Source organism: Oncorhynchus gorbuscha, linkage group LG19, assembly GCF_021184085.1.
Source record: "Oncorhynchus gorbuscha isolate QuinsamMale2020 ecotype Even-year linkage group LG19, OgorEven_v1.0, whole genome shotgun sequence".
Taxonomy (NCBI): Eukaryota; Metazoa; Chordata; class Actinopteri; order Salmoniformes; family Salmonidae; genus Oncorhynchus; species Oncorhynchus gorbuscha.
The window spans coordinates 25,117,438-25,139,502 of record NC_060191.1 but is presented as its reverse complement, the minus strand read 5'-3'; the positions used below and the strand labels follow the sequence as shown (position 1 = coordinate 25,139,502).

Genomic DNA, 22,065 nt, shown 5'->3' with positions numbered 1-22,065 from the left:
TTACTCATTACTTGACTGCTGACATCCGCCTAAAAATAGTGCCCCTCACCCTCTAGGCAGCACTATGGGCAACTGGGTCTTGACTTAGTGGATCAAGAGAGGGAACACACTAAAGCTTGACTACAACTATACCATTTCTATTGACTATTTTATGACTGTCTTTTAGATATGTTTGGGATTTGAATGTGTGAATCGCTATCTCTCTATATGACACACACTTTTCTCTGGTTTCGCCTTTAGGCTCCACCATTGACTGAGAGCAGCCGAGGTTGGCTGGAGGAGCTATAGGAGGACGGGCTCATTATAATGGCTAAAATGGAATAAATGGAACGGGATCAAACGCATCAAACATATGACACCCACGTTTGACTGTTCCATTAATTCCATTCCAACCATTACAATGAGCCCGTCCTCCTATAGCTCCTCCCACCAGCCTCCACTGATTGAGAGAGTGAACATGTGTGGGGAAATGTGATCTGTGGTTTGACACCTCTGTGTTGCATGGCTGCCCTCTGCTGGGCCTGATGAATACAGCTGTTAAATAGATTTTCTAGTGACTATTCTAATCTAAGCAACTGCGTCAGTCGGCTAGATGTTATCCAGTGAGAAGATTTATACGGTTAGATAATGTGCTCATAAAAATCTAGTTGATACTCTATAGGGACACGTAAACATTCTATCAATATTCACTGATCCAACTACAGAGGAGAGGTTAAGTCAATAAGACAACCATTACGTCATTGTTTCAAGACATGAATCAGGCACGACCAGAGAAACCAAACTAAATGCGAGTCAAAGACAGAGAAGAGATTCTCAAAACTGTAGAGGCATTACAGTGACTTCTCAACACACCAGTAGTGTGGCGAAGGCAACTCTGTGTTTGAAGTAACAAGTCAAACACACTTCTCCCTAGCCAAGTCCATTACTGTCTAGCAATAAGTCATAGACATTATTCATTAGTCTCGCCACAGTGCGTTAGCGGTTCTAAGTCATATTAGTCAAATGAGTTACGTGTGATGAGCGGTACTGCATGCGTTTACGTTGGGGAGCGGAGGGACATAAATCGTGATGGTAATAGAGTCCAGCTGCTTTTTGCAGGGAAAACAAATGACAAACAGCAAATGGCGAACGTTCATCAACATTGTCAGCCCCCCCTCTCACCACCAGAATGTGGGAACAGTGGGGGGCTGATGGGGTAAGGGCATGGACACCCTATTTGGGAAAGAAAGACCAAATTGAAGGGAACAGCTGAGCTAAGTCACTGTACCCCCCCCCCCCCTAAAGACAGCCTCTCTCTCTCTCTCAACCATCTCCAGATCTGGTTTTACGGTGGTTGTGTGGCATTGTATTTTGTTGCTCAGGCTGTCAACAGTGTGTCTAAATGAGTTGGCATTGGACTTTGAAAGCCAGCTTAAAAGGGGGAAATATTTCCTAACTGTACTACTTAGTGAAACGTCGTGCGTCGTCCGATTTGTCGGTTTCTGATAAGTGACGGCCATTGAAAGAATCAATGAGCACATTCAACCTCAACATACTCTACAGTGTGTCTTTTCAGCCTGGTCTCGCCAGTTTTGTAACAATAGCGTTTTCTTTGTCGTCTTTTTGCTGGTTTCAAGTGTCATTCCAAATCTCAGCCAACAAACGAAGGAAAACTAAACCACAGACAACTGGACAACAATTTCCTCTTTAATAAGACTCCAATACTCCCTCTGACCCTTTAACACACAACAAAATATATTTATAGCATATACACACACCAGCATTTCATTTTCAAATGCATTCGAATCTGTGGAATCTCAATGGAGGAGGCAACATATCATGCTTCTTGCTCAGGTTTAGAAAAAAACTCAACTGCACGGCGACTTTTTTTTATATGGTGGGATGGGATGCCCTTGTGTACATTCTGTTTTTAAACTGAATGGATCACTGAATCTGGAGTACCCATGTGCGTGCTGTTTTTCGTTCAACTGATCCCTTGTTCATTTCTATATTCACTTCAGAGTACAATCAATCATAATTGAGGAGTGGAACGGCTAAAACAGAAAACCTGTCGACACAGGACTCCTTGGAGACAGCTGACGCTGCGCTGCAACAACGTAATTCTTACATTGTCAAAACGTTGTCAAACGTCTTCTTCGGTATTTTGGAGACCTATTTGCAGGGAAGCTCCATTTACAGAACATTTACATTTTTTTTTTACAGAGGTGATATTATGTTTTCAATACATATTAGTTACTGGGCAAACCTTGAAAGGCAGGAGTTAAGTAAACATCGGGCTTCCTTTTCATAAATTCATGTACTATTTATTCCACAGACCCCTCCCTCCTTTAGTCCAACGTTCACGTTTTCATTTACATTATTCACATAAAACTGTACCTAGTCTTTACATTTCTCTTCAACTTAAATAAACTAAACATTAGAAACAAAAAAGCCAACTAATTTCTCTTTCAACTCATCATAATAATAACAATTACTCATTAGTGTCAAATGTGTATTTTTTTTCCCCCTCAGGACTGGTGAAATCTACCATGGACGATACTGTTATGGAAGAATTGATGCTGTGATATCTTCTACCATCTACAAATGGTAACACTGATGCACCCTGTCGGGTAGCGATGATGTCATATCCTGTTTTGTATTTTGCTTGTGTCTTTTTTTGCTTCTTCATTCTTCGGCCCTTTTCCCAGGCAAAGTTTGTTTTTTGGGGCCTAGAAAGCAGTCTGTGATTGGTTTGGCACATGTCATAGGGAAAGTGCCCCTTTGGGAAGAAAGGAGCTCTCTACCCATACGAGCGGAGGCTGGGTTCGGGAAGGTGGGGGGGCCTAAGAATCGCCTTCGTGAGTGGCACACCTCACAGGACCTCTGGAGAGATAATAGATGGAGAGGACAAGATGAGGGTCAGTTTCAACACAGTGATATGCCACACAACAAGGGAAAAACACCAGCGATCCAAAACGGTGTCCATTTTGAGCCGTTCTGAATGCGCCATCTGAATGGTGAGCCAAAATGGTCGCCAATTTGAGCATTTGTAAATGTGTGAGGAGGACCCACCCTCACTGACCCTGCTAATGGCAAGGCGTATAAACCCTTGACCTGGCTACAATACTACATTTGAAAAGGTCCTGAGTGCATGTCACGCAGGGCATGAACCCATAAGGCTTTATAGGTGTGTTTTTATAGGGAAATGAAGAGGCTAATCAAACCAAGCAGCAGATGCTCCAGACAGAATCCTGACTCCTTTCAATGGCAGACCATCAACGAACATTCAGTCGCCCATCATGTGAGTGAGTGATAGCTAGCTAGCGCTACGAGTGTGATAAACACAGCGTGATTGATGCTAACAGTAGCAATAGATTGACAGAGGCACCTGTCAGACTGCTAAACGGTCCACCACAATAGCTCACGAGTATCGCCATTTGAATTAGCCCCCGGAGGTATGTTTAGAAATAAACATGTCCCCGATTGCCAATCTATGGAATTACATCGTAACATTCAATCAGCGTCGATGCATTAATCTCCCCAGTCACAAACCCCCAGCCCCACGGCCATAAACCAAATAACCCCTCCAAGTCATCATGGTAAGAGAGTGCGGGGTATGCAGACAGGGCAGATTAGAAATGTGATGCTAACTTGTGAAAGACTGAGACTGTGACTTGAAGGCAGTGTGAGTGGCAGAGTGAATTCACTCTGATTAAAGTGGTTCATATTGTTGGAGCTCGTGTGGCTGAAGCTCTGCAGCTGGGTGACCCTCTTCTGTTAGCTTTGGATATAATTTATGACCTGCTGGCAGGCTGGCAGGTGGGGACTTAGTCCTTAGGGGAGGGGCAGTAATGCTGACCACGCCGCGGGGAGGAGGGGGTGGGGGATGGGGGTACATAACTGGCCCGGGGTTCTGTTTCCATCCCTGGCAGCTAGCTAGCTCCCCAACACTCATGGAATTCAACACTGGGTGTTGAGTGTAGCAACCGGAGCTCCGGGAGCGAAAGCCGTCGGTATTAAGATACCTCACTCCCCCTCCTCCCCTCTGTGTCCCCTTAGGTCCTCTGGGGGCTGGAGGATTCCCTCTGTCACCCTTTACCTCCCTTTCTCTCCCCCTCTCTTTCCCTAGGGACACTCACGTACGCACGGGTGACGAATTGCAACTGAGACGGCACTAAACTGACCTACTCAGTCGGATGGCTCTTCATTGCCAAGGACAACACTACGAACCCATGGTTCCGCTTTATGGCACGTTGTGAACCCTGGCCCTAATGTGAGAAGTCAACCGCCAGAGTAGATGCGAGACCATGATTACTGCTGTAATTGAACCCCAGCTTAATCTATAGTTAAGAACACTGTAAAAAAACAAATCCTTCAAATTCTTCGGAGGTTGAGGACACTGAGATACGATTCCTTGCTTGGATCCCTGCAAATATTGGCAGAGCTGATATAATATTATTAGGTTTAGTTGTCATTTGAGAGCAGTTTCCAAGACACAGATTCCAAGACACAGATTAAGCCTGGTCTTAGACTGAAAAGCATGTTCAATTGAGATTCTCTATTCAAATGCATTTCAGTCCAAGACTAAACATAAACTGGCCCTTGGAGTGCCCTCTCTCTCCCTCTGTCAATGTACCTGCGACATGCTGAGGCTTCATGGGGCCCGCTTTTTTCAGGAAGGGCTCCTCACTTTCAAAGGCCAGGATTGGCTCAGTGGGCATGTCACTCTCTGATTTCTCCCGCCCCCCATTGCTGCTGTTGCCTTGATTGGCTAGCTGGATGATCTCCTCAAAGTGTGCGTTGTCCCCCTTGCTAGGCAGGCCATTCTCGTGACCGGCTGGCTGGACACCGTTGACCACATGGACCATGGAGCTGTGGGAGGGAGATGGTTACGGTGGGAGGGAGGGTGAAACATGGTTACAGATCAAAAGGACTACGGCCCCAAGGGGTTCAGTTGCAGATTTTCCCCTCGGGCCTCTTCAGGAAGATGTAACATTATACTGTAGATATAACGTAGATAGAAATGTCTACAAATGTGTAGAACAGAAATGATTGTCAGATAGATAGATAAATATAGAGCTGTCGCCATTCTATCTATCTATCTGCAACATTCATAACGTTTGACATCACGGAACTGAAGTCCTCAAACCTTGAATTACACTATCCCTCACAAACAAACAACATATTTCAATAGATAAATAAACCATATCTCTACTCTTCTACTGTAGGCCTATGTATTGAGGCTCTCTGTTTTCTTTTGTGGTTTGAAACTATACAAAATCGGCACAAGTCTTGATTAGAAGGCATCCAATACTGCTGGTTTCTGGTTTGCTTCTTTTCTAGAGCACATGGTGGTCTTGTGATAACAATAGTACACGGCTCGCTATGTTTTACATTTCTAACACAAGAGGAAATAGAGGACATGGTTGTTGAACCTTTACCTGTCTCTCTCACCACTATGGTCGTTCTCTGTGTTCTTGTTGATCTCTGGGCTTGGCTGGTAATCAGCAGAGGCTGCGGAAACAAATAAGATCCACTGTAAAACACACACTCAGTTCTCCGGGCCACCCTGAAGCAAGCAGACAGAACTCAATATGCAGGAGGGATCCAACCAGTGCTGGATTCATGATTACATACTGCGGCTGTGTGTGTGTGTGTTTCTGTATGCGTGTGTGTGTGTATGTATGTATGTATGTATGTATGTATGTATGTATGTATGTATGTATGTATGTATGTATGTATGTATGTATGTATGTATGTATGTATGTATGTATGTATGTATGTATGTATGTATGTATGTATGTATGTATGTATGTATGTATGTATGTATGTATGTATGTGTGTGTGTGTGCATGTGTGTGTGCGCACGTGTGTGTGTGTGTTTGTGTGAGTATGTCCAAAGGCCTGATTGGAGAGGAGCAACGCCACCCGACTTGCCTGGACTCCCAACCACATCAGTGCCTTCCATGCTGGAATCCTGGCCACATGGACCCAAATCCCCTATTCTCCCCCTACTCATTCTTCTCATCTGTAAATGTTATGTGCGTAAGTGTGTATGTGCGTGTGTCTCTGGTCAAATGGGGATGGGGGTTGTATTTATGGTGTCTTTTATGTTAGAAGAAAACTGAATTGAATGTGGTGAGTTGTCCATTTACAGTCACTAATCCAACCCTGCAATGCAATGCAATGCATTGCCATAAGATATCCCCATAAACTGAAAATCCCCCAGACTGGGTTTGGACTGCAAACAGTAAGCACACACATGGGTTATACTGTCCTAAATGAAAGCAGTGAGGCTGGGATTCTAACAATGGTATTAAATACTCTTCATATGAGAAGGGAACACAATGCAGATGGCGATGAAACAAAGACCAACATTCTACGTAACAGGAGAGAGGACCCTTTTGATCCATTTTGTCCGTAACTATCGCACTTTACTAGCAGCACCCTATATTTATTTCATTCGTGCTTTTAGCCTAGTCTAATTAGATACTTGTGCTGTTTTTGACTGTGCATGTTCATATGTACGTTGATATTGTTTTATTGTTTGAGAGCTCTTACGAAACATGTATTTTGGTACTTACAAACGGGTTAGATAAACTTGACTTGACAAGGTACTGAAGCTAAACTGAGAGGGGGAAAAGGTAAAAGTTCAGTCCCTGCATTCTAATCAACAATATTCCTATTGTATAGGAAGAGGAAGGGAATAGATCAGTGAGCTACTTCTTTTATTTCTATATCGGGCCTAAACGTAAGCAACACACAGTCGGCTAAATCCTTCTTTAATTTATGGGTGTGTAACTTGGAATTTGGCCTAAATCATGGGGATTTGCATTATCATTTTGTGTGAACAAATGTCAAAGTTAACATTAAGACTGATACAGCCATCCAATCAAAGAAGCCATTTTATCCCACTGGGCACACACTGGTTGAATCAACGTGGAATAGACGTTGAATTGACGTCTGTGCCCAGTGAGATTTAATGAGTTTATTAAACAAGTCAGTATCTAGAGCTGAACTTCTCCATTAATGTGGCAGTGAAACAGGCTGGAAAAGGACCAGGGACACAGCCCACTGATGTTTGAATCCTTTCCCCCTGCGGATATCTTTGATGAATTCATCTAAATCATGATGTTTTTATTTAACTAGGCAAGTCAGTTAAGAACAAATTCTTATTTCCAATGACAGCCTACACTGGACAAACGTGCGTGATACAGCCTGGATTCGAACCAGTGTCTGTAGTGAATTGCTTGACTCCGAGTCCAAACATCGGATTTCCTGAACACGAGCAATATAATGAACCAAGATGGCCGCCGTTTACACTGCTTTTCATTTTCTGCTTACCTTTGCTGCTCTCGGCCGCTTTGCCATTGACTTGAGAAGGAGGTGGGGACTTGGTGTCTTTCTATACAGAGATAGAGTATCACGTGTTACATGTATTTTAAATCGAGTGAAGTGCATTGCCATTGTGCCTTTACAACAAACGTACCTTTTCCCCGCCGTCTGTCTTGCGCGTCCTCTTCATGATCTGCTCGAGACGCTAAGGAAGAAGGCACAACGACGACAACGGTCAGAGAGAGGGAAAAGACTAAGAATGTAAACAAAATGGCGGATGCAGATTAAGCGCTCTGTTCCCATGGGTTGAATCCAGTAATACAGTAACTGTGCAGTAACTTCATCTCAATGGACTCCTTGTTGGCACCGAACAGCTAAACAAAATCCTACCTGGTACAAGATATTCATTTTTATTGAACCTTTATTTAATTAACCAGGCAAGTCCGTTAAGAACACATTTTTATTTACAATGATGGCCTAGCTGAATGCAAGATAGCCATGATGCTAAGAGAAGAGCTAGCTGCCATAAATCAAGTAAAACATACAGATATCCTAGATTTGAGGCAGCTCTGATGTTGAGTTGTGGTACATGCTATTGGTAAAGTGGAAAGTTAGGTGATCCGTGTGTGTGTGTGTGTCACAGGAGGTTGGTGGAACCTTAATTGGGGAGGACGGGTTTGTGGTAATGGCTGGAGCGGAATAAGTGGAAGGGTATCAAATACATCAAAAGGGATACCGAGTCAGTTGTAACAACTGATGCCATTCCATGTGATTCGTTCCAGCCATTATTATGAGTTGTCCTCCCCTCAGCAGCCTCCACCGGTGTGTGTGATCCATAGAATCCATACTCAGTCAGGTATGTAACAGCAGCTGTGGACCAGTGTGCAGAGGCGTGTGACTCAGCAGGGGTTTGGGTAGAGGACATACTGTTCTTGTGCAGTAAACACCACTAGAGCCTGGCTCAACACACAATGTGGAGCTGCTTCGGCCAGCTGAGCTGCATGGGCCGAGGGAGAGGGAGGGAGGGAGGGAGGGAGAGGGAGAGAGAGAGAGAGAGGACCGAAGGGGGGAGAATAGGAGAGTGAGGGACGAAGGTGGACAAGAGACAGACGGAAAGAGAGGGTGAGTGAGAGAGAGCAGACTCAGATCATGGTCCGTGCGAGTGGTACGCCAGGTGTGGGCAGAACACATAACCCTGGACCGCACACTGAACTGGGCCAGTTAAGACTCACTCTCCACCATAACTGTTTATATATAGCCTGAGGTCTTGGACATAGTATATAATCTTCCGCTCAAACAAACAGACTGTAAGCCATATTAAATCAAAACAAGTAGCCAGGATAAGCCAGCATCATTCTTTTTGGTGACAGAATAATGAGAGTTGATATTATGTTCAACAAATCCTTGTCTAACTTGTGAAACAAAAAGAAATGCAACCAGAAGCTAAATCAAGCATGCTTCCCTGTTGCTACTGGAACAATGTGACTTTTGATCCCGCAATAATAACAGTTTTGATTGAATAAGGCCCTGTGTGTGTGTACTGTAATGTAAACATTTCCCTCTGTGCCTTTTGGAATATGTACAGTACAGAAGAAATACAGTAGTCTGCAAGTCTGTTACGGTGCCAGTCTGTTTAGCAGGACAATTCTATAAGATGGCAATAGTGCAGAAACAGTCTTTTTGGCGTGACAATGGCTGGAATTCGATAGGAGTTGGCTATACACACAGATATGGGTACCAGGGTAGAGAGGACGCTGGTGGGGTATACTCATATAGTAGAATGAATGCATGGACCTTTTCTTACCTTCTTCCTCTCCAGTCTCTCCTGCTCCTCCTTCAGGAAGTGTTTCTCTCTGTCCAGGCGCTGTTTCTCGGCCTCCTCCTTGGCCTTAGCCTCAGCCTCCTCTCTCTGGAAAGCATACAGATTACAATGTGGTATGCCCTTCCCTTATAGAGAAAACAAAAAAAAACAATCATTTCACATGTGTTTTTGGGACACTTGACATATGCTCACGTGCTTCCGAGGGCGTGGTTTCATGTTATCACGTGTTGCTTTACGTATTGTCACGTTATCGCATTAACTTCACATAAAATCACGCGGGATCACATGAAAACGTTTTTTATTTTATTTTTATTTTTACATTTCACATGGGACCACATGTGAGATTCATGTGAAATCCGTAAGGGTTACCATAGAGAGGCATTATATTATTGACCAAGATGACAACCCTTTCAGTCACATTGCTGGGAAAACCAATGTCCATTCTAGTGTTGACACTTCACTGACAGCGCACTAGAGGGTATCAAAGGGTCGTCAGCCAGAGAAAAGCACCACGTAGACAGGGACAGAAACCACACAAACCCAGGGGCAGCTCCTATGTCCTATCACTCGGTCCACGTTGACACCTTCAAACAAACACTTCTGTGAATCACAGTGTTTTCCGGCTCACTGACTGACATCTGTTCGTCGGGATCCTGGACCTCGACTGCTCCTGAGCAACGGCGGTGACACCATTGGGAGTCAAACAGACTCGGGCCTTTTCTGCTGATCTCCAAAGAGTGAAAGGGGCCATTCAATGTGCCATTAATGTCAATGTCTGTAGCCGTTGGGAAAATATTGACCGACGCTAACGACAAATCACATTGGTTGAAATTGATTTGAACAAATATACGAAACAAGGTTGGTTATGAGATATGTCTTATCAAATGAGGTCAGGTAGATGACAAACTTGGCTAAAGTAGTGATATGGGACAGACAGGGTTACAGAAGGCTCTCTGTCACAAAGCAGACGGACAGACACAGCCCCTCCGTGTGTATAGACTAGCCCCCTCTGTGTGTGTAGACTAGCCCCCTCTGTGTGTGTAGACTAGCCCCCTCTGTGTGTGTAGACCTAGCCCCCTCTGTGTGTGTAGACCTAACCCCCTCTGTGTGTATAGACCTAGCCCCCTCCGTGTGTATAGACCTAGCCCCCTCCGTGTGTGTAGACCTAGCCCTCTCTATCTGCTGGCAGTTGGGGGTGCTTGTTCACCTGTTTTTGTAGGCGCTCATTCTCCTCCTGCTCTGCCCTCGCTCTCTCCTGCGCCTCCTTCTCCTCATCCACACGCTGGGCCTCGTCTCTCAGGCGCTGCTCCTCAGCCATGAGGCGCGCCTCCTCCTCTCTGCGCTGGCTCTCCTCTGCCTCCCGCAGCTTACGCTCCTCTCGCAGGACCCTGAGCCAAGGGCGACAAGCATTTAGCAATCCTACCTATAACGCAGTCTCCTCCCCGCCTTCGCTGTGTCGCCATGAGTCTAGCGAGCAATACAACCTATAATGTATCGCCAGGGGCACTCTATCCAAATGTGCAGTGCCTTCGGAAAGCATGACTTTTCCCACATTTTGTTATGTTACAGCCTTATTCTAAAATATATATATTTTTAAACTAAATCCTCATCAATCTACACACAATACCCCAGAATGACAAAGCGAAAACAGGTTTTTAGACATTTTTGCAACTGTATCAAAAAAAAAAAGGTATTCCGACCCTTTGCTATGAGACTCGAAATTGAGCTCAGGTGCATCCTGTTTCCATTCATCATCCTTGAGATGTTTCTACAACTTGCTGTGGTAAATTCAACTGATTGGACATGATTTGGAAAGGCACACACCTGTCTATATAAGGTCCCACAGTTGACAGTGCATGTCAGAGCTAAAACCAAGCCATGAGGTCAAAGAAATTGTCCGTAGAGCTCAGAGACAGGATTGTGTCGAGGCACAAATCTGGGGAAGGGTACCCAAACATTTCTGCAGCATTGATGGTCCCCAAGAACACAGTGGCCTCCATTATTCTTGAATGGAAGAAGTTTGGAACAACCAACACTCTTCCCAGAGCTGGCCGCCCGGCCAAACTGAGCAATCGCGGGAGAAGGGTCTTGGTCAGGGAGGTGACCATGTCGTGACTGCTGGAGTTTGCCAAAAGGCACCTAAGAACTCTGACCATGAGAAACAAGATTCTCTGGTCTGATGAAACCAAGATTGAACTATTTGGCCTGAATGGCAAGCGTCACGTCTGGATGAAACCTGGCCCCATGGCAGCATAATGCTGTGGGGATGTTTTTCCGTGGCAAGGAATGGGAGACTAGTCAGGATCAAGGCAAAGATGAACGGAGCAAAGTACAGAGAGATGCTTGATATAAACCTGCTCCAGAGCACTCAGGACCTCAGACTGGGACGAAGGTTCACCTTCCAACAGGACAACAACCCTAAGCACACAGCCAAGTCAACGCAGGAGTGGCTTGAGAGGATCTGCAGAGAAGAATGGGAGAAACTCCCCAAATACATACATGTGAAGATTGTAGCATCATACCCAAGGAGACTCAAGGCTGTAATCGCTGCCAAAGGTGCTTCAACAAAGTATTGAGTAAAGGGTCTGAATACTTATGTAAATGTGATATTATTATTATTTTTATTTTTTAGAAATTAGCAACAAAAAAAACTGTTTTTGCTTTGTCATTATGGGGTATTGTCTGTAGATTGATGAGGGGGAAAAAAACCATTTAATCAATTTTAGAATAAGGCTGAAACCTAACAAAATGTGGAAAAAGTCAACGGTTCTGAATACTTTAGATTTAGAATAAATCAGTTACCATGTGCTCTAGCTTAAAGAGCTTTGTCTTTGTACTACATTGGCAATAGCTGTGTCAGAAAAATTAAAAGTTCAACACAATCAGGAAATGAAACTATTTTGTAAGGAAATAGTTGCCTGCTGATAAAATGGAGAGGAACAGAGAGCAACAGGAGCCCGTTTCCCAGCCTGACAGCAGTCACGACATAAATACCTAGTGGTCACAGTAACTATGGTCAACGTGCTACAATAGGCTGACGCGGGAAATCCTTTTTAGCTCATAAACCTGAGCGGAGGGGGGGCAACTTAAGCCGTTACACAAATGTCAACAGCTCCACACCTCCGGGGGGGGGTAATACGAGCACCACACATACTGTATCATAGACAGCGCTGAGTGGTCTAATTCTGCCGTGCATATGACACGGTGGAGAACTGTATTGTACCCCATATGTTGATGCTTTACACATGGAGTTATTCAAATTGTGATGTGCTGCCATGGTTACTCCCACCCTGTCCCTTCAAGCTGGTAAGACATAGGTTGTCTTTACAGTAGAAAGGATAACGGCCGAATCTTCCAACCAAAATTTCAGGAATTTTGCAACCCGACTAGACACTGCTGTGGCTCTCTCCAGTGTGGGTTTATGTACTGTACATGAGGATGATATGATTCTCACTTCTCTCTCTCCTCCAGCTCGCGTTTCTCCTGCTCCTCCCGCTCCCTCTGCTCCCGGGCCTGCCTCCTCTTCTCGGCCAGGATCCGGGCGGCCTCCTCTGGGTTGTTAGTGCCCGCCATGGGCTTGGCTGACGAGGAGGCTGGGGCTGGGGACGATGCAGGGACACTGGGGGTTGATTGGGCGGAAGGAGGGACCTCAGCGGGAGCGGGGCCGGCCGTCGTGATTGGTGTACTCAGCGAAGGGTGCGTGGCCAGAGCGGAGGATACCACGATTGAAGGAACGGGGGAGCCTGGCGAGAGAATCGAGCAGGAAAAGAGGAGAGGAATGGGAAAATACAATAAGAGTTACAGATCACTGTTCACACAATCGTCTTCTTTAAGCTGAAACACTATCAGTAATTACATAAAGACAATTACACTAGACCTCTGGTCTAGATCCTCTTGGTTGATGTGAGCCACGCTGTGATGTTGTTAATTCAAACAGTGGCAAAGTATGGAAATGTTGGTCATTTTTGGATTCTGTAAACTTGTAATTATAGCATTTTTCAGTAATTAGCACCCCCTCTCTACTGTTCCTCGCTGTGTGTGAAGGAGAGAAAGACAGAGAAGCTGTGTAACTCACTTAACGAGCTGGCACTGTCGGCGTGCCTAATTAACCACGCCGGTAATCATCCCGTGGTTGGGCCGGCGCTACAGTGCACTGACACGCGCGCACGTACGTGCGCACACATTCACTTTTTCCAGTTTGAGTTTCAAGTTCACTCTTCTCAACCATGGGAACAACTGAGCCAAACCACAAACGACTGAAGAAGCAGAGTATGAACCAGCCGTGGCAGGGCCTATAGAAAACAGACACACTAAAAATCCAACTTGTGTCAGGGGGAAACGAAAAGGTACTGAAATATATGGGTATATAGTGTTCTCACGGCTTGTGTGCCAAGTGCATACAAATATATCAGATTGTAAATGATCTAGGGTGAGTGAGTCCATATTTTTCAAACCATTTTTCAAACCATTACAAGCCACACCATAACTAGACTGAAGACAGGACTTCCATTCGCAGAGCTTAATGTCAATGTAAATATAACTGGCTTCAAATGTGATATGACACAGGAACTACACTGGGTCATTGCAGAAGCAGTGGGTTGTTTCCCTGCTACACTGGGGCATTGCAGAAGCAGTGGGTTGTTTCCCTTCTACACTGGGGCATTGCAGAAGCAGTGGGTTGTTTCCTTGCTACACTGGGGCATTGCAGAAGCAGTGGGTTGTTTCCCTGCTACACTGGGGCATTGCAGAAGCAGTGGGTTGTTTCCCTGCTACACTGGGGCATTGCAGAAGCAGTGGGTTGTTTCCCTGCTACACTGGGGCATTGCAGAAGCCGTGGGTTGTTTCCCTTCTACACTGGGGCATTGCAGAAGCAGTGGGTTGTTTCCCTGCTACACTGGGGCATTGCAGAAGCAGTGGGTTGTTTCCCTGCTACACTGGGGCATTGCAGAAGCAGTGGGTTGTTTCCCTGCTACACTGGGGCATTGCAGAAGCAGTGGGTTGTTTCCCTGCTACACTGGGGCATTGCAGAAGCAGTGGGTTGTTTCCCTTCTACACTGGGGCATTGCAGAAGCAGTGGGTTGTTTCCCTGCTACACTGGGGCATTGCAGAAGCAGTGGGTTGTTTCCCTTCTACACTGGGGCATTGCAGAAGCAGTGGGTTGTTTCCCTTCTACACTGGGGCATTGCAGAAGCAGTGGGTTGTTTCCCTTCTACACTGGGGCATTGCAGAAGCAGTGGGTTGTTTCCCTGCTACACTGGGGCATTGCAGAAGCAGTGGGTTGTTTCCCTGCTACACTGGGGCATTGCAGAAGCAGTGGGTTGTTTCCCTGCTACATTGGGGCATTGCAGAAGCAGTGGGTTGTTTCCCTGCTACACTGGGGCATTGCAGAAGCAGTGGGTTGTTTCCTTGCTACACTGGGGCATTGCAGAAGCAGTGGGTTGTTTCCCTGCTACACTGGGGCATTGCAGAAGCAGTGGGTTGTTTCCCTTCTACACTGGGGCATTGCAGAAGCAGTGGGTTGTTTCCCTGCTACACTGGGGCATTGCAGAAGCAGTGGGTTGTTTCCCTGCTACACTGGGGCATTGCAGAAGCAGTGGGTTGTTTCCCTGCTACACTGGGGCATTGCAGAAGCAGTGGGTTGTTTCCCTGCTACACTGGGGCATTGCAGAAGCAGTGGGTTGTTTCCCTGCTACACTGGGGCATTGCAGAAGCAGTGGGTTGTTTCCCTGCTACACTGGAAGCCTAATTTAAGACCAACGGGAGAGCAGAGGCCGAACCACTTTATCAAGTGAGCTACTTAGAGATCTGGAAAATAGAACCAGAGAGTCATTCGACAATGAGCAGCGCAAGCCTGTCGCGAACCGCACTGCCTATACCCGTTTTTCATTGAAATGAAAAGGAGTGTCTCACACTCGCCAAGAGTTACACGTCTAGTGTTACAACTGAACTCATCCCGACAACATAAACAATACACCCCCCCCCCCCTTAAAGTGAATGTGGTTACGCTGATTAAGCCCTTTTAAAATGATCCTGCACAGTTGTGATCCCTGTAAGAGGAGTACACTTTACTTACACTCTCCACCTGGGGGTACTAACTACCTACTGCATACTCACTCTTGCCTTTGGGCTCCTCGGGCGTGGCTGACCTACGGCCGCGGGACTCCCTGGCCCTCTCCAGGGGAACGGGGGAGGAGGTGCGCCCATGGTCCACCCGGGCCGGGGTCCTAGCCCTCTTGGGCCGGGCCTTGGGGGTGGAGGGGCTAGGCCGGGCTGAAGAGGGGGGTTTGGGGGAGGCAGCGGGGCTGGGAGAGGAGGAGTAAGGTCTTGCTCTAGGAGTGTTGGCGGGTGAGGAAGCCCGCTGTCTGGATAAGTGACTAGGACTGGAGGGAGGGAGGTTAAGAGAGCTATTATGTTAGACATGAATACAAACAGTATGTCGGACAAATCATTAAAAATCATTAGAAATATGCAAAGAATAATAAGCAGACAAGAGGGAAGTAAAGGTTAGTCGAACATTTAGTCATATCCAGCCCTAGGGTTGAAAAAATAGTCCATCTCTATACACAATCAAGCAAGGAGACTAGCACTAATACCAACACTGCAGTAATACTGTTACATATGTGCCTCCCTAACCTCAAGTCTCAGACAGCAGTCAATAAACATGACCTCACCAGGTAGCAGGGTCAGACACGACACAGCCTAACACGTGTAACATTGTGTGGTCTGTGACAGAGCATTATGGGATGGTTTCCCAGCAGTAGACAGGGTAATAGTCGCCGCACGGAGGGGAAAGTCCCATTATACCAGAGTGGTGTGTGTGTGTACTTCTCTTCCTTAAGGCATCTGGCATTCTCATCTTTCTCTCAAGTCAATCCCAAGGGCTTTATTGGCATGGGAAACACGTTAACATTGCCAAAGCAAGTGAAGTAGATAATATACAAAAGTGAAATATATAATAAACAGTAATCTCTCTCTCTCTCTATCTCTCTCTCTCTCTTTCTCTCTTTCTCTCCTCTCTCTCTCTTCTCTCTCCCCTCTCTCTCTCTCTCTCTCTCTCTCTCTCTCTCTCTCTCTCTCTCTCTCTCTCTCTCTCTTCTCTCTCCCCCTCTCTCTCTCTCTCTCTCTCTCTCTCTCTCTCTCTCTCTCTCTCTCTCTCTCTCTCTTTCTCTCTCTTTCTCTCTCTCTCTCTCTCTCTCTCTCTCTCTCTCTCTCTCTCTCTCTCTCTCTCTCTCTCTCTCTCTCTCTCTCTCTCTCTCTCTCTCTCTCTCTCTCTCTCTCTCTCTCTCTCTCTCTCTCTCTCTCCTCTCTCTCTCTCTCTCTCTCTCTCTCTTCTCTCTCCCCCTCTCTCTCTCTCTCTCTCTCTCTCTCTCTCTCTCTCTCTCTCTCTCTCTCTCTCTCTCTCTCTCTCTCTCTCTCTCCCCTCTCTCTCTCTCCCCCTCTCTCTCTCTCCCTTCTCTCTCTCTCTCTCTCCCTCTCTCTCCTCTCTCTCTCCCTATCTCTCTCTCTCTCCCCCGCTCTCTCTCTCTCTCCCCTCTCTCTCTCTCTCTCTCTTCTCTCTCTCTCTCCCCTCTCTCTCTCTCGACCCTTTGTTAAGTCAGAGCACTCATTCTTTCTCTCTCTTCCCTCCATCTGTCAGTGAGCCCCATCCATTTCCATGTCCCGCGGCCGGCTATGATTAACGCGCTGGATAAATATCCTTCAGCTCGGGGGCCTCATGCTTTTAAGTCTTAGCCTGAGTTCACTTAAACGCACAGACACACTGGTTTTACCATCTGTACTCACAGTCATGGTTATCTTTGTCTCTTACTGTATCCCTAAGCTTAGCAAACACTCTAAGCTCTAATCTTAGTCTTATACCCTATTCACACTATAATGTCGACCCAATCTACATATGATGTGCTGGCTTGTATATGTTCTTTAAACGTTGTCCTTTCCTGCAAGTTTTCAACAACTATGGTGGATGTGTAACCAGGCCAATACAGTACAGCTGGGCTTGGCTTGGTTCGGCCCAGTAAAGGGTGTTGAGTGCTGTACTGTGCCAAAGGCAGATACCATAGATCCGTGTGAGAGCAGGTTACCTGGGGTCCGGTCTGTGTCTCATGCTGGGTAAGGACTGTCTCTTCTTCAGCACCTTGTCTTTGCTGAGAGCACTCTTCTCCTTTTCATTCTCCCGCTCCTTGTCCTTCTTCTCTTTCTTTTTCTTCTCTATCTGCAGAGAGACAGAGACACAAACCATCAGAAAGGTAATAAATGTGGATAAAAACATCTCTCTCTCCAAACCAAAAGATACACAGTACATTCGAGCTTATTCAAAGTGCCAAACGGTGTTCTATTGTGTTTAAACGGCAAGGGATGGTAGTAGTCGGCGCTCCAGATTTCGGACCATGCAGGCCTGCAGGCAACAGGGGTCAAGTCCGGTCTGTCTGTACCCTTCACTGTCTATGTCCCTCTTTCGATGTGTATCTCTCTATCTACTCTCCTCTCTATCCAGTCAATGAAATTGAAAAATACGAAAGAAAGGAAAGAAAAAAGGGGTGGTTGACGTACCGGCGTGGAGTCGCGTCGGCGCTGCGTGATGTCGGGCGTGCTGGACGTCACCCTCCAGCGGTCGGAGCAGCGGTGGTGGGGCCGGTGGGCACACAGCGTCAGCGGGCTGGCCGAGGCCGAACGAGGGCATAGGGGCGACTCTGGAGGGGAAGGGAAGGAGAGGCACATAGAGAGAAGGCGAGAGAAGGAAGGAAGAGAAATAAATACGACACCCATCTCTAAAAACGCAAGTAGAGCACAGGCAGCAAAGGTATTTATTGTCACGCATCACTTTCACATAACCAAAATGAGTGTTTCTCAAACCTCTTGTCGGTGCCCCTCAAACGTTTCACAATTGTGTCGTGTCCAGAACTATCGTAGTTCATAAGCTCATTCGAGGGTTTGATGATTAGTTGACAAGTGGAATCAGATGTGCTAGCTCTGACTGGAACAAATGATCAAATACATGGAAGTGCTGGGGGCCAAGAGGAGAGGTTGGACGAATGCTGTTCTAAATGACAAACAACCCCGCCAATAGCAGGTCTCATCTATCACAGTGGGAGTGTGATAACTACTTACGGCCTTTACCGTTGCTGAGCACGCTGGCGACGCTGCGGCTACGGGCCAGAAAGGACAGGGTGGGCGTCATCAGTCGGTCCACAATGCTGCTCTCCCACGGGCTCAGCTGGAGGCTACGGGCTGCGGGAGGGGACAAAACACGACCAATTTTATCACATATATTCAAGTCCTACGCTGGCCTTAAGGAGCAAACCAGTTTCATTTTCAAAGCCGGTTTGCCTCCTAGAGCCACCGTGAATATCTCCACTTCTGTCTCGCCACGTCAGACGACCTCAGTGATCAAACAGTATTAAAATGTACCTTATTACCCACTAGCTGTTTGATAACTATTGAATCCCAAATTTAGTAAATGACACAAATGTAATGATCCAATATGGCATTCTCATCACAGTGTCACAGAAAGGCCTTTTGCTTCTCTTTTTTTTAAAACACGAAATATTGACAATGAGCTAAGCTTTGCTCTCGGTTAGCTTTCCCAGGTTGTATATTGTAATGACAGCTCAAATAAGACAATACCTCACCCGCATAAGCCCTTGTGTCTCTAGTAAACACGCACAACAGATAAAGCGTCAAACCAAACCCAGGCCTATGCCCCATTCTTATGCTCTATGGGGAAATGGTGGGTTCCATGTTAGACTGGAAAACTTCCAGACGCATAATAACATGAGAGGGAGGAAGAACACAACCTGCATGCCAGAGCAGTATAAAGTAAGCACTGCCAGAGCTAGCAACAACCCCTCTGGCTATCGAGGCAGCAGTTCAGAACATGGACACTGAGGAGAGGGAAGAGAGAGAGAGGGAAGAGAGAGAGGAGAGGGAAGAGAGAGAGGAGAGGGAAGAGAGAGGACAAGGGAAGAGAGAGAGGAGGGGGAAGAGAAAGAGAGGAGAGGGAAGAGAGAGAGGAGAGGGAAGATAAAGAGAGGAGAGGGAAGAGAGAGAGGAGAGGGAAGAGAGAGGAGAGGGAAGAGAAAGAGAGGAGAGGGAAGAGAAAGAGAGGGAAGAGAGAGAGAAGAGGGAAGAGAGAGGAGAGGGAAGAGAGAGAGGAGAGGGAAGAGAGAGAGGAGAAGGAAGAGAGAGAGGAGAGGGAAGATAAAGAGAGGAGAGGGAAGAGAAAGAGAGGAGAGGGAAGAGAAAGAGAGGAGAGGGAAGAGAAAGAGAGGAGAGGGAAGAGAGAGAGGGGAGAGGGAAGAGAGAGGAGAGGGAAGAGAGAGAGGAGAGAGAAGAGAGAGAGGAGAGGGAAGAGAGAGAGGAGAGGGAAGAGAGAGAGGAGAGGGAAGAGAGAGAGGAGAGAAGTCCACTGCAGAGGTTTGCTCTGGGTCTTTTACGGTACACCAAATCACATCCCACTTCCCTATTAAACCTGCCCAGAAGGACAATACGGTTATCCAGCAGAGAGGGAAAGAGAGAGAGAGAAAGTGTGCGAGAGAGACTGAAGTAAAAAAAAAACAAAGAGAGGGGAGTGAGCTTTTGATAGACAATGAGTGAGACAAAAGAACAGGGGGTAGAGGAGAAAGAAGAGGGGTAGAGACCAAGAGCAAGAGACGAGAGAGAGGACGACGAGAGAGGAGAAGAAGAGAGAGGCGATCGTGAAAGACAGGGGAGGTGGAGAGGAGGCAGAGAAGGAGAGGAAAAGAGGGAGAGGGTTACGCTTTCAGCAGAGTCGCCTTAATCTATTTTCAAGCATCACAGGTGTTCCTGTGGAGTTTTCAGAATGCATTTTCTCTCAAAACACTGACTCATCCTTTAGTTGCCGACTTTTACAAATTCTAAACACTAAAGTTCCTATGTGTTCACACCGGCACACTGCAACCTACTTAGACATGTACTTATGAAAGAACTCTGTACCTGCAGTGGTGTTCTAGGTGCACTGAAACACCTCTGACTTGTGTGAGTAACTTTGAATATGAGTTACTAGACTCCGCATAGGACGGTCTATTTACTTCGGGTTAGCATAGGCCTGAAAACCCATTCATCCTCATCATCATCGCCATCACCATTCAAGACATTGACCAAGACTTTCCAGTGATTAAAAAAACATCTGCTGACACACAAACCAAAGAGCACGAAATGACCATCACCAGCAAATGAATAACCCAATAACACCCAAAAAAAATGTGGGACATAAAATATGAAGACAGCCTAAATGAACCCATATATTCACACCAAAGTATGAAGTATATAAATGCAGGGACTGAATGCAGAGGGAGGGAGAAAAACCATAACCCATGAACCACAGAAGGAAAAAAAAACGAGGGTGGATTTGAATTTGGAAGGTGAAAATGATTCGGTAGGCAACCATCGAACACAGACAGGCGATTGGATTGGAGACAGAGGGGAGGGGGAAAAAACGCTGGAGAAAAAAAACGTGAGGGAACGGATATGACAAGTGGGCGTTCCCGGAAAAGGGGGCCTGACGTGTCTTACTTCTGTTGGGGGAGGTCCAGAGGGTGGCGGAGGACTTGGAGAGTCTCTTGTTTATAACCGAGTCCACGTGTTTGGGCAGGTTGACCGCCGACACCGAGCATCTACCTGCGAAGCCAAGAGAGTAGTCCACAGAGATGGTGGGTCACACTGTTTCACACAGGGGGAGGGAGACCTCCAGGACGTGTTACGGTGAAATCAATCCCCCACACACTCGTACATACATACAGCAAACATCCAAATACCAAAACGGTGTATTTCCAGAGGGCAACTATTTCTGATTCAATAAAGAAACAAAACAATAAAATCTCTTGTGTTGAACGTTTCCCATCTGACAGAGTTATTTTACATTCCTTTCCACATGGAGATGACGGGAAACAGAATAGAAATTCTAACTGTCAAAGTTAACTTCGAGGGGCCTCCCCCCAAAAAATGTAATACAATCTGAAAACAGACAATTGATGGTAGAGGGAAATAAGCGCAGCTTTTTCTACCCACTAAAAAATATATATATATTTAAAGAAATATTGTGTTGAGTCTACTGGGACATGCGTCATTCCGTTCGGTGTTCATATTCAAAATGGATACACTTGGACTGTTTGTGAAACAGTGACACCAAAACACTGACAACGGCTGACTATCAATGGCCTGCGAACACAGATGTAGAACCGGCAATGACATGGTTAGAATGTAAAAGAGTACACGTCCCATCATTGTCCCAAACCAGAGCTCTACTGTACACAAAGTGGTAACAGTGTTTTTGTTACCACAACATGATGTACTACTCAAACGAATACCAACGTCAGTCAACACAACTGACACACATGTAACACAACTGACACACATGTAACACAACTGACACCTAGTGGAGGGAAGTACTAAGACAACCCTCACTGATTAAACACCATTCCCCCCCCCAGACCCTCTAACAGAGACTAATCGAGGGAAACATTGTGCCCTTCATTAAATACCACTAGACATACGACAGTACAGTCTAATGTTAATGGGGGAATTGGTTGTCTCTGTCTCTGACCTAAATGTCCCTCGTCAGATATGGGTTGTAGTTAGAGATGGGCAGGGAGAGGTCTTTTCTCTGCAGGCCAATATAGCATTCTGCTGCCTCTTCCTAAATAACTCTATTGGATCCTCAGTTGTCCACTGTATCCTGTTAGTTAACGCTTGTTACGGTTCGGTCTTTTCCTCTTTTTTTCTACCTTTCGGTCTTTGACACCACTGGGTCTGAAAGAGGAGGCTGGGGGGTCCCAGATTTGTTTGGCTGTCTTGCCAACGTCTATGTTCATTGTGACCATAAGAGTTGGCATGGGGTGGAGAACAGCAGGAAGAGAGAGAGCGAAAGAGAGAGACATCCCTGCTTCATACACCTCTTACCAAGCACATTGCTG

General features: G+C 46.2%; 1 protein-coding gene across 1 annotated transcript in view; it reads right to left on the bottom strand.

Moving 5' to 3' along the window:
- Window positions 1–1,668: 1,668 nt before the first annotated feature.
- Window positions 1,669–22,065, bottom strand: part of LOC124004992 (MAP7 domain-containing protein 1-like) — a 73,237-nt gene continuing 52,840 nt past the window's right edge. Inside the window, exons 7-19 of the mRNA XM_046313805.1 lie at window positions 20,666–20,770; window positions 18,242–18,361; window positions 17,684–17,823; window positions 17,215–17,336; window positions 15,251–15,516; window positions 12,591–12,879; window positions 10,344–10,524; window positions 9,119–9,223; window positions 7,469–7,519; window positions 7,324–7,384; window positions 5,421–5,493; window positions 4,616–4,851; window positions 1,669–2,862 (exon numbers count right to left, since the gene is read on the bottom strand). Of these exons, the coding sequence (XP_046169761.1) occupies window positions 2,852–2,862; window positions 4,616–4,851; window positions 5,421–5,493; window positions 7,324–7,384; window positions 7,469–7,519; window positions 9,119–9,223; window positions 10,344–10,524; window positions 12,591–12,879; window positions 15,251–15,516; window positions 17,215–17,336; window positions 17,684–17,823; window positions 18,242–18,361; window positions 20,666–20,770 (1,760 nt within the window). The 3' untranslated portion in view covers window positions 1,669–2,851. The remainder of the gene's footprint in view (window positions 2,863–4,615; window positions 4,852–5,420; window positions 5,494–7,323; window positions 7,385–7,468; window positions 7,520–9,118; window positions 9,224–10,343; window positions 10,525–12,590; window positions 12,880–15,250; window positions 15,517–17,214; window positions 17,337–17,683; window positions 17,824–18,241; window positions 18,362–20,665; window positions 20,771–22,065) is intronic.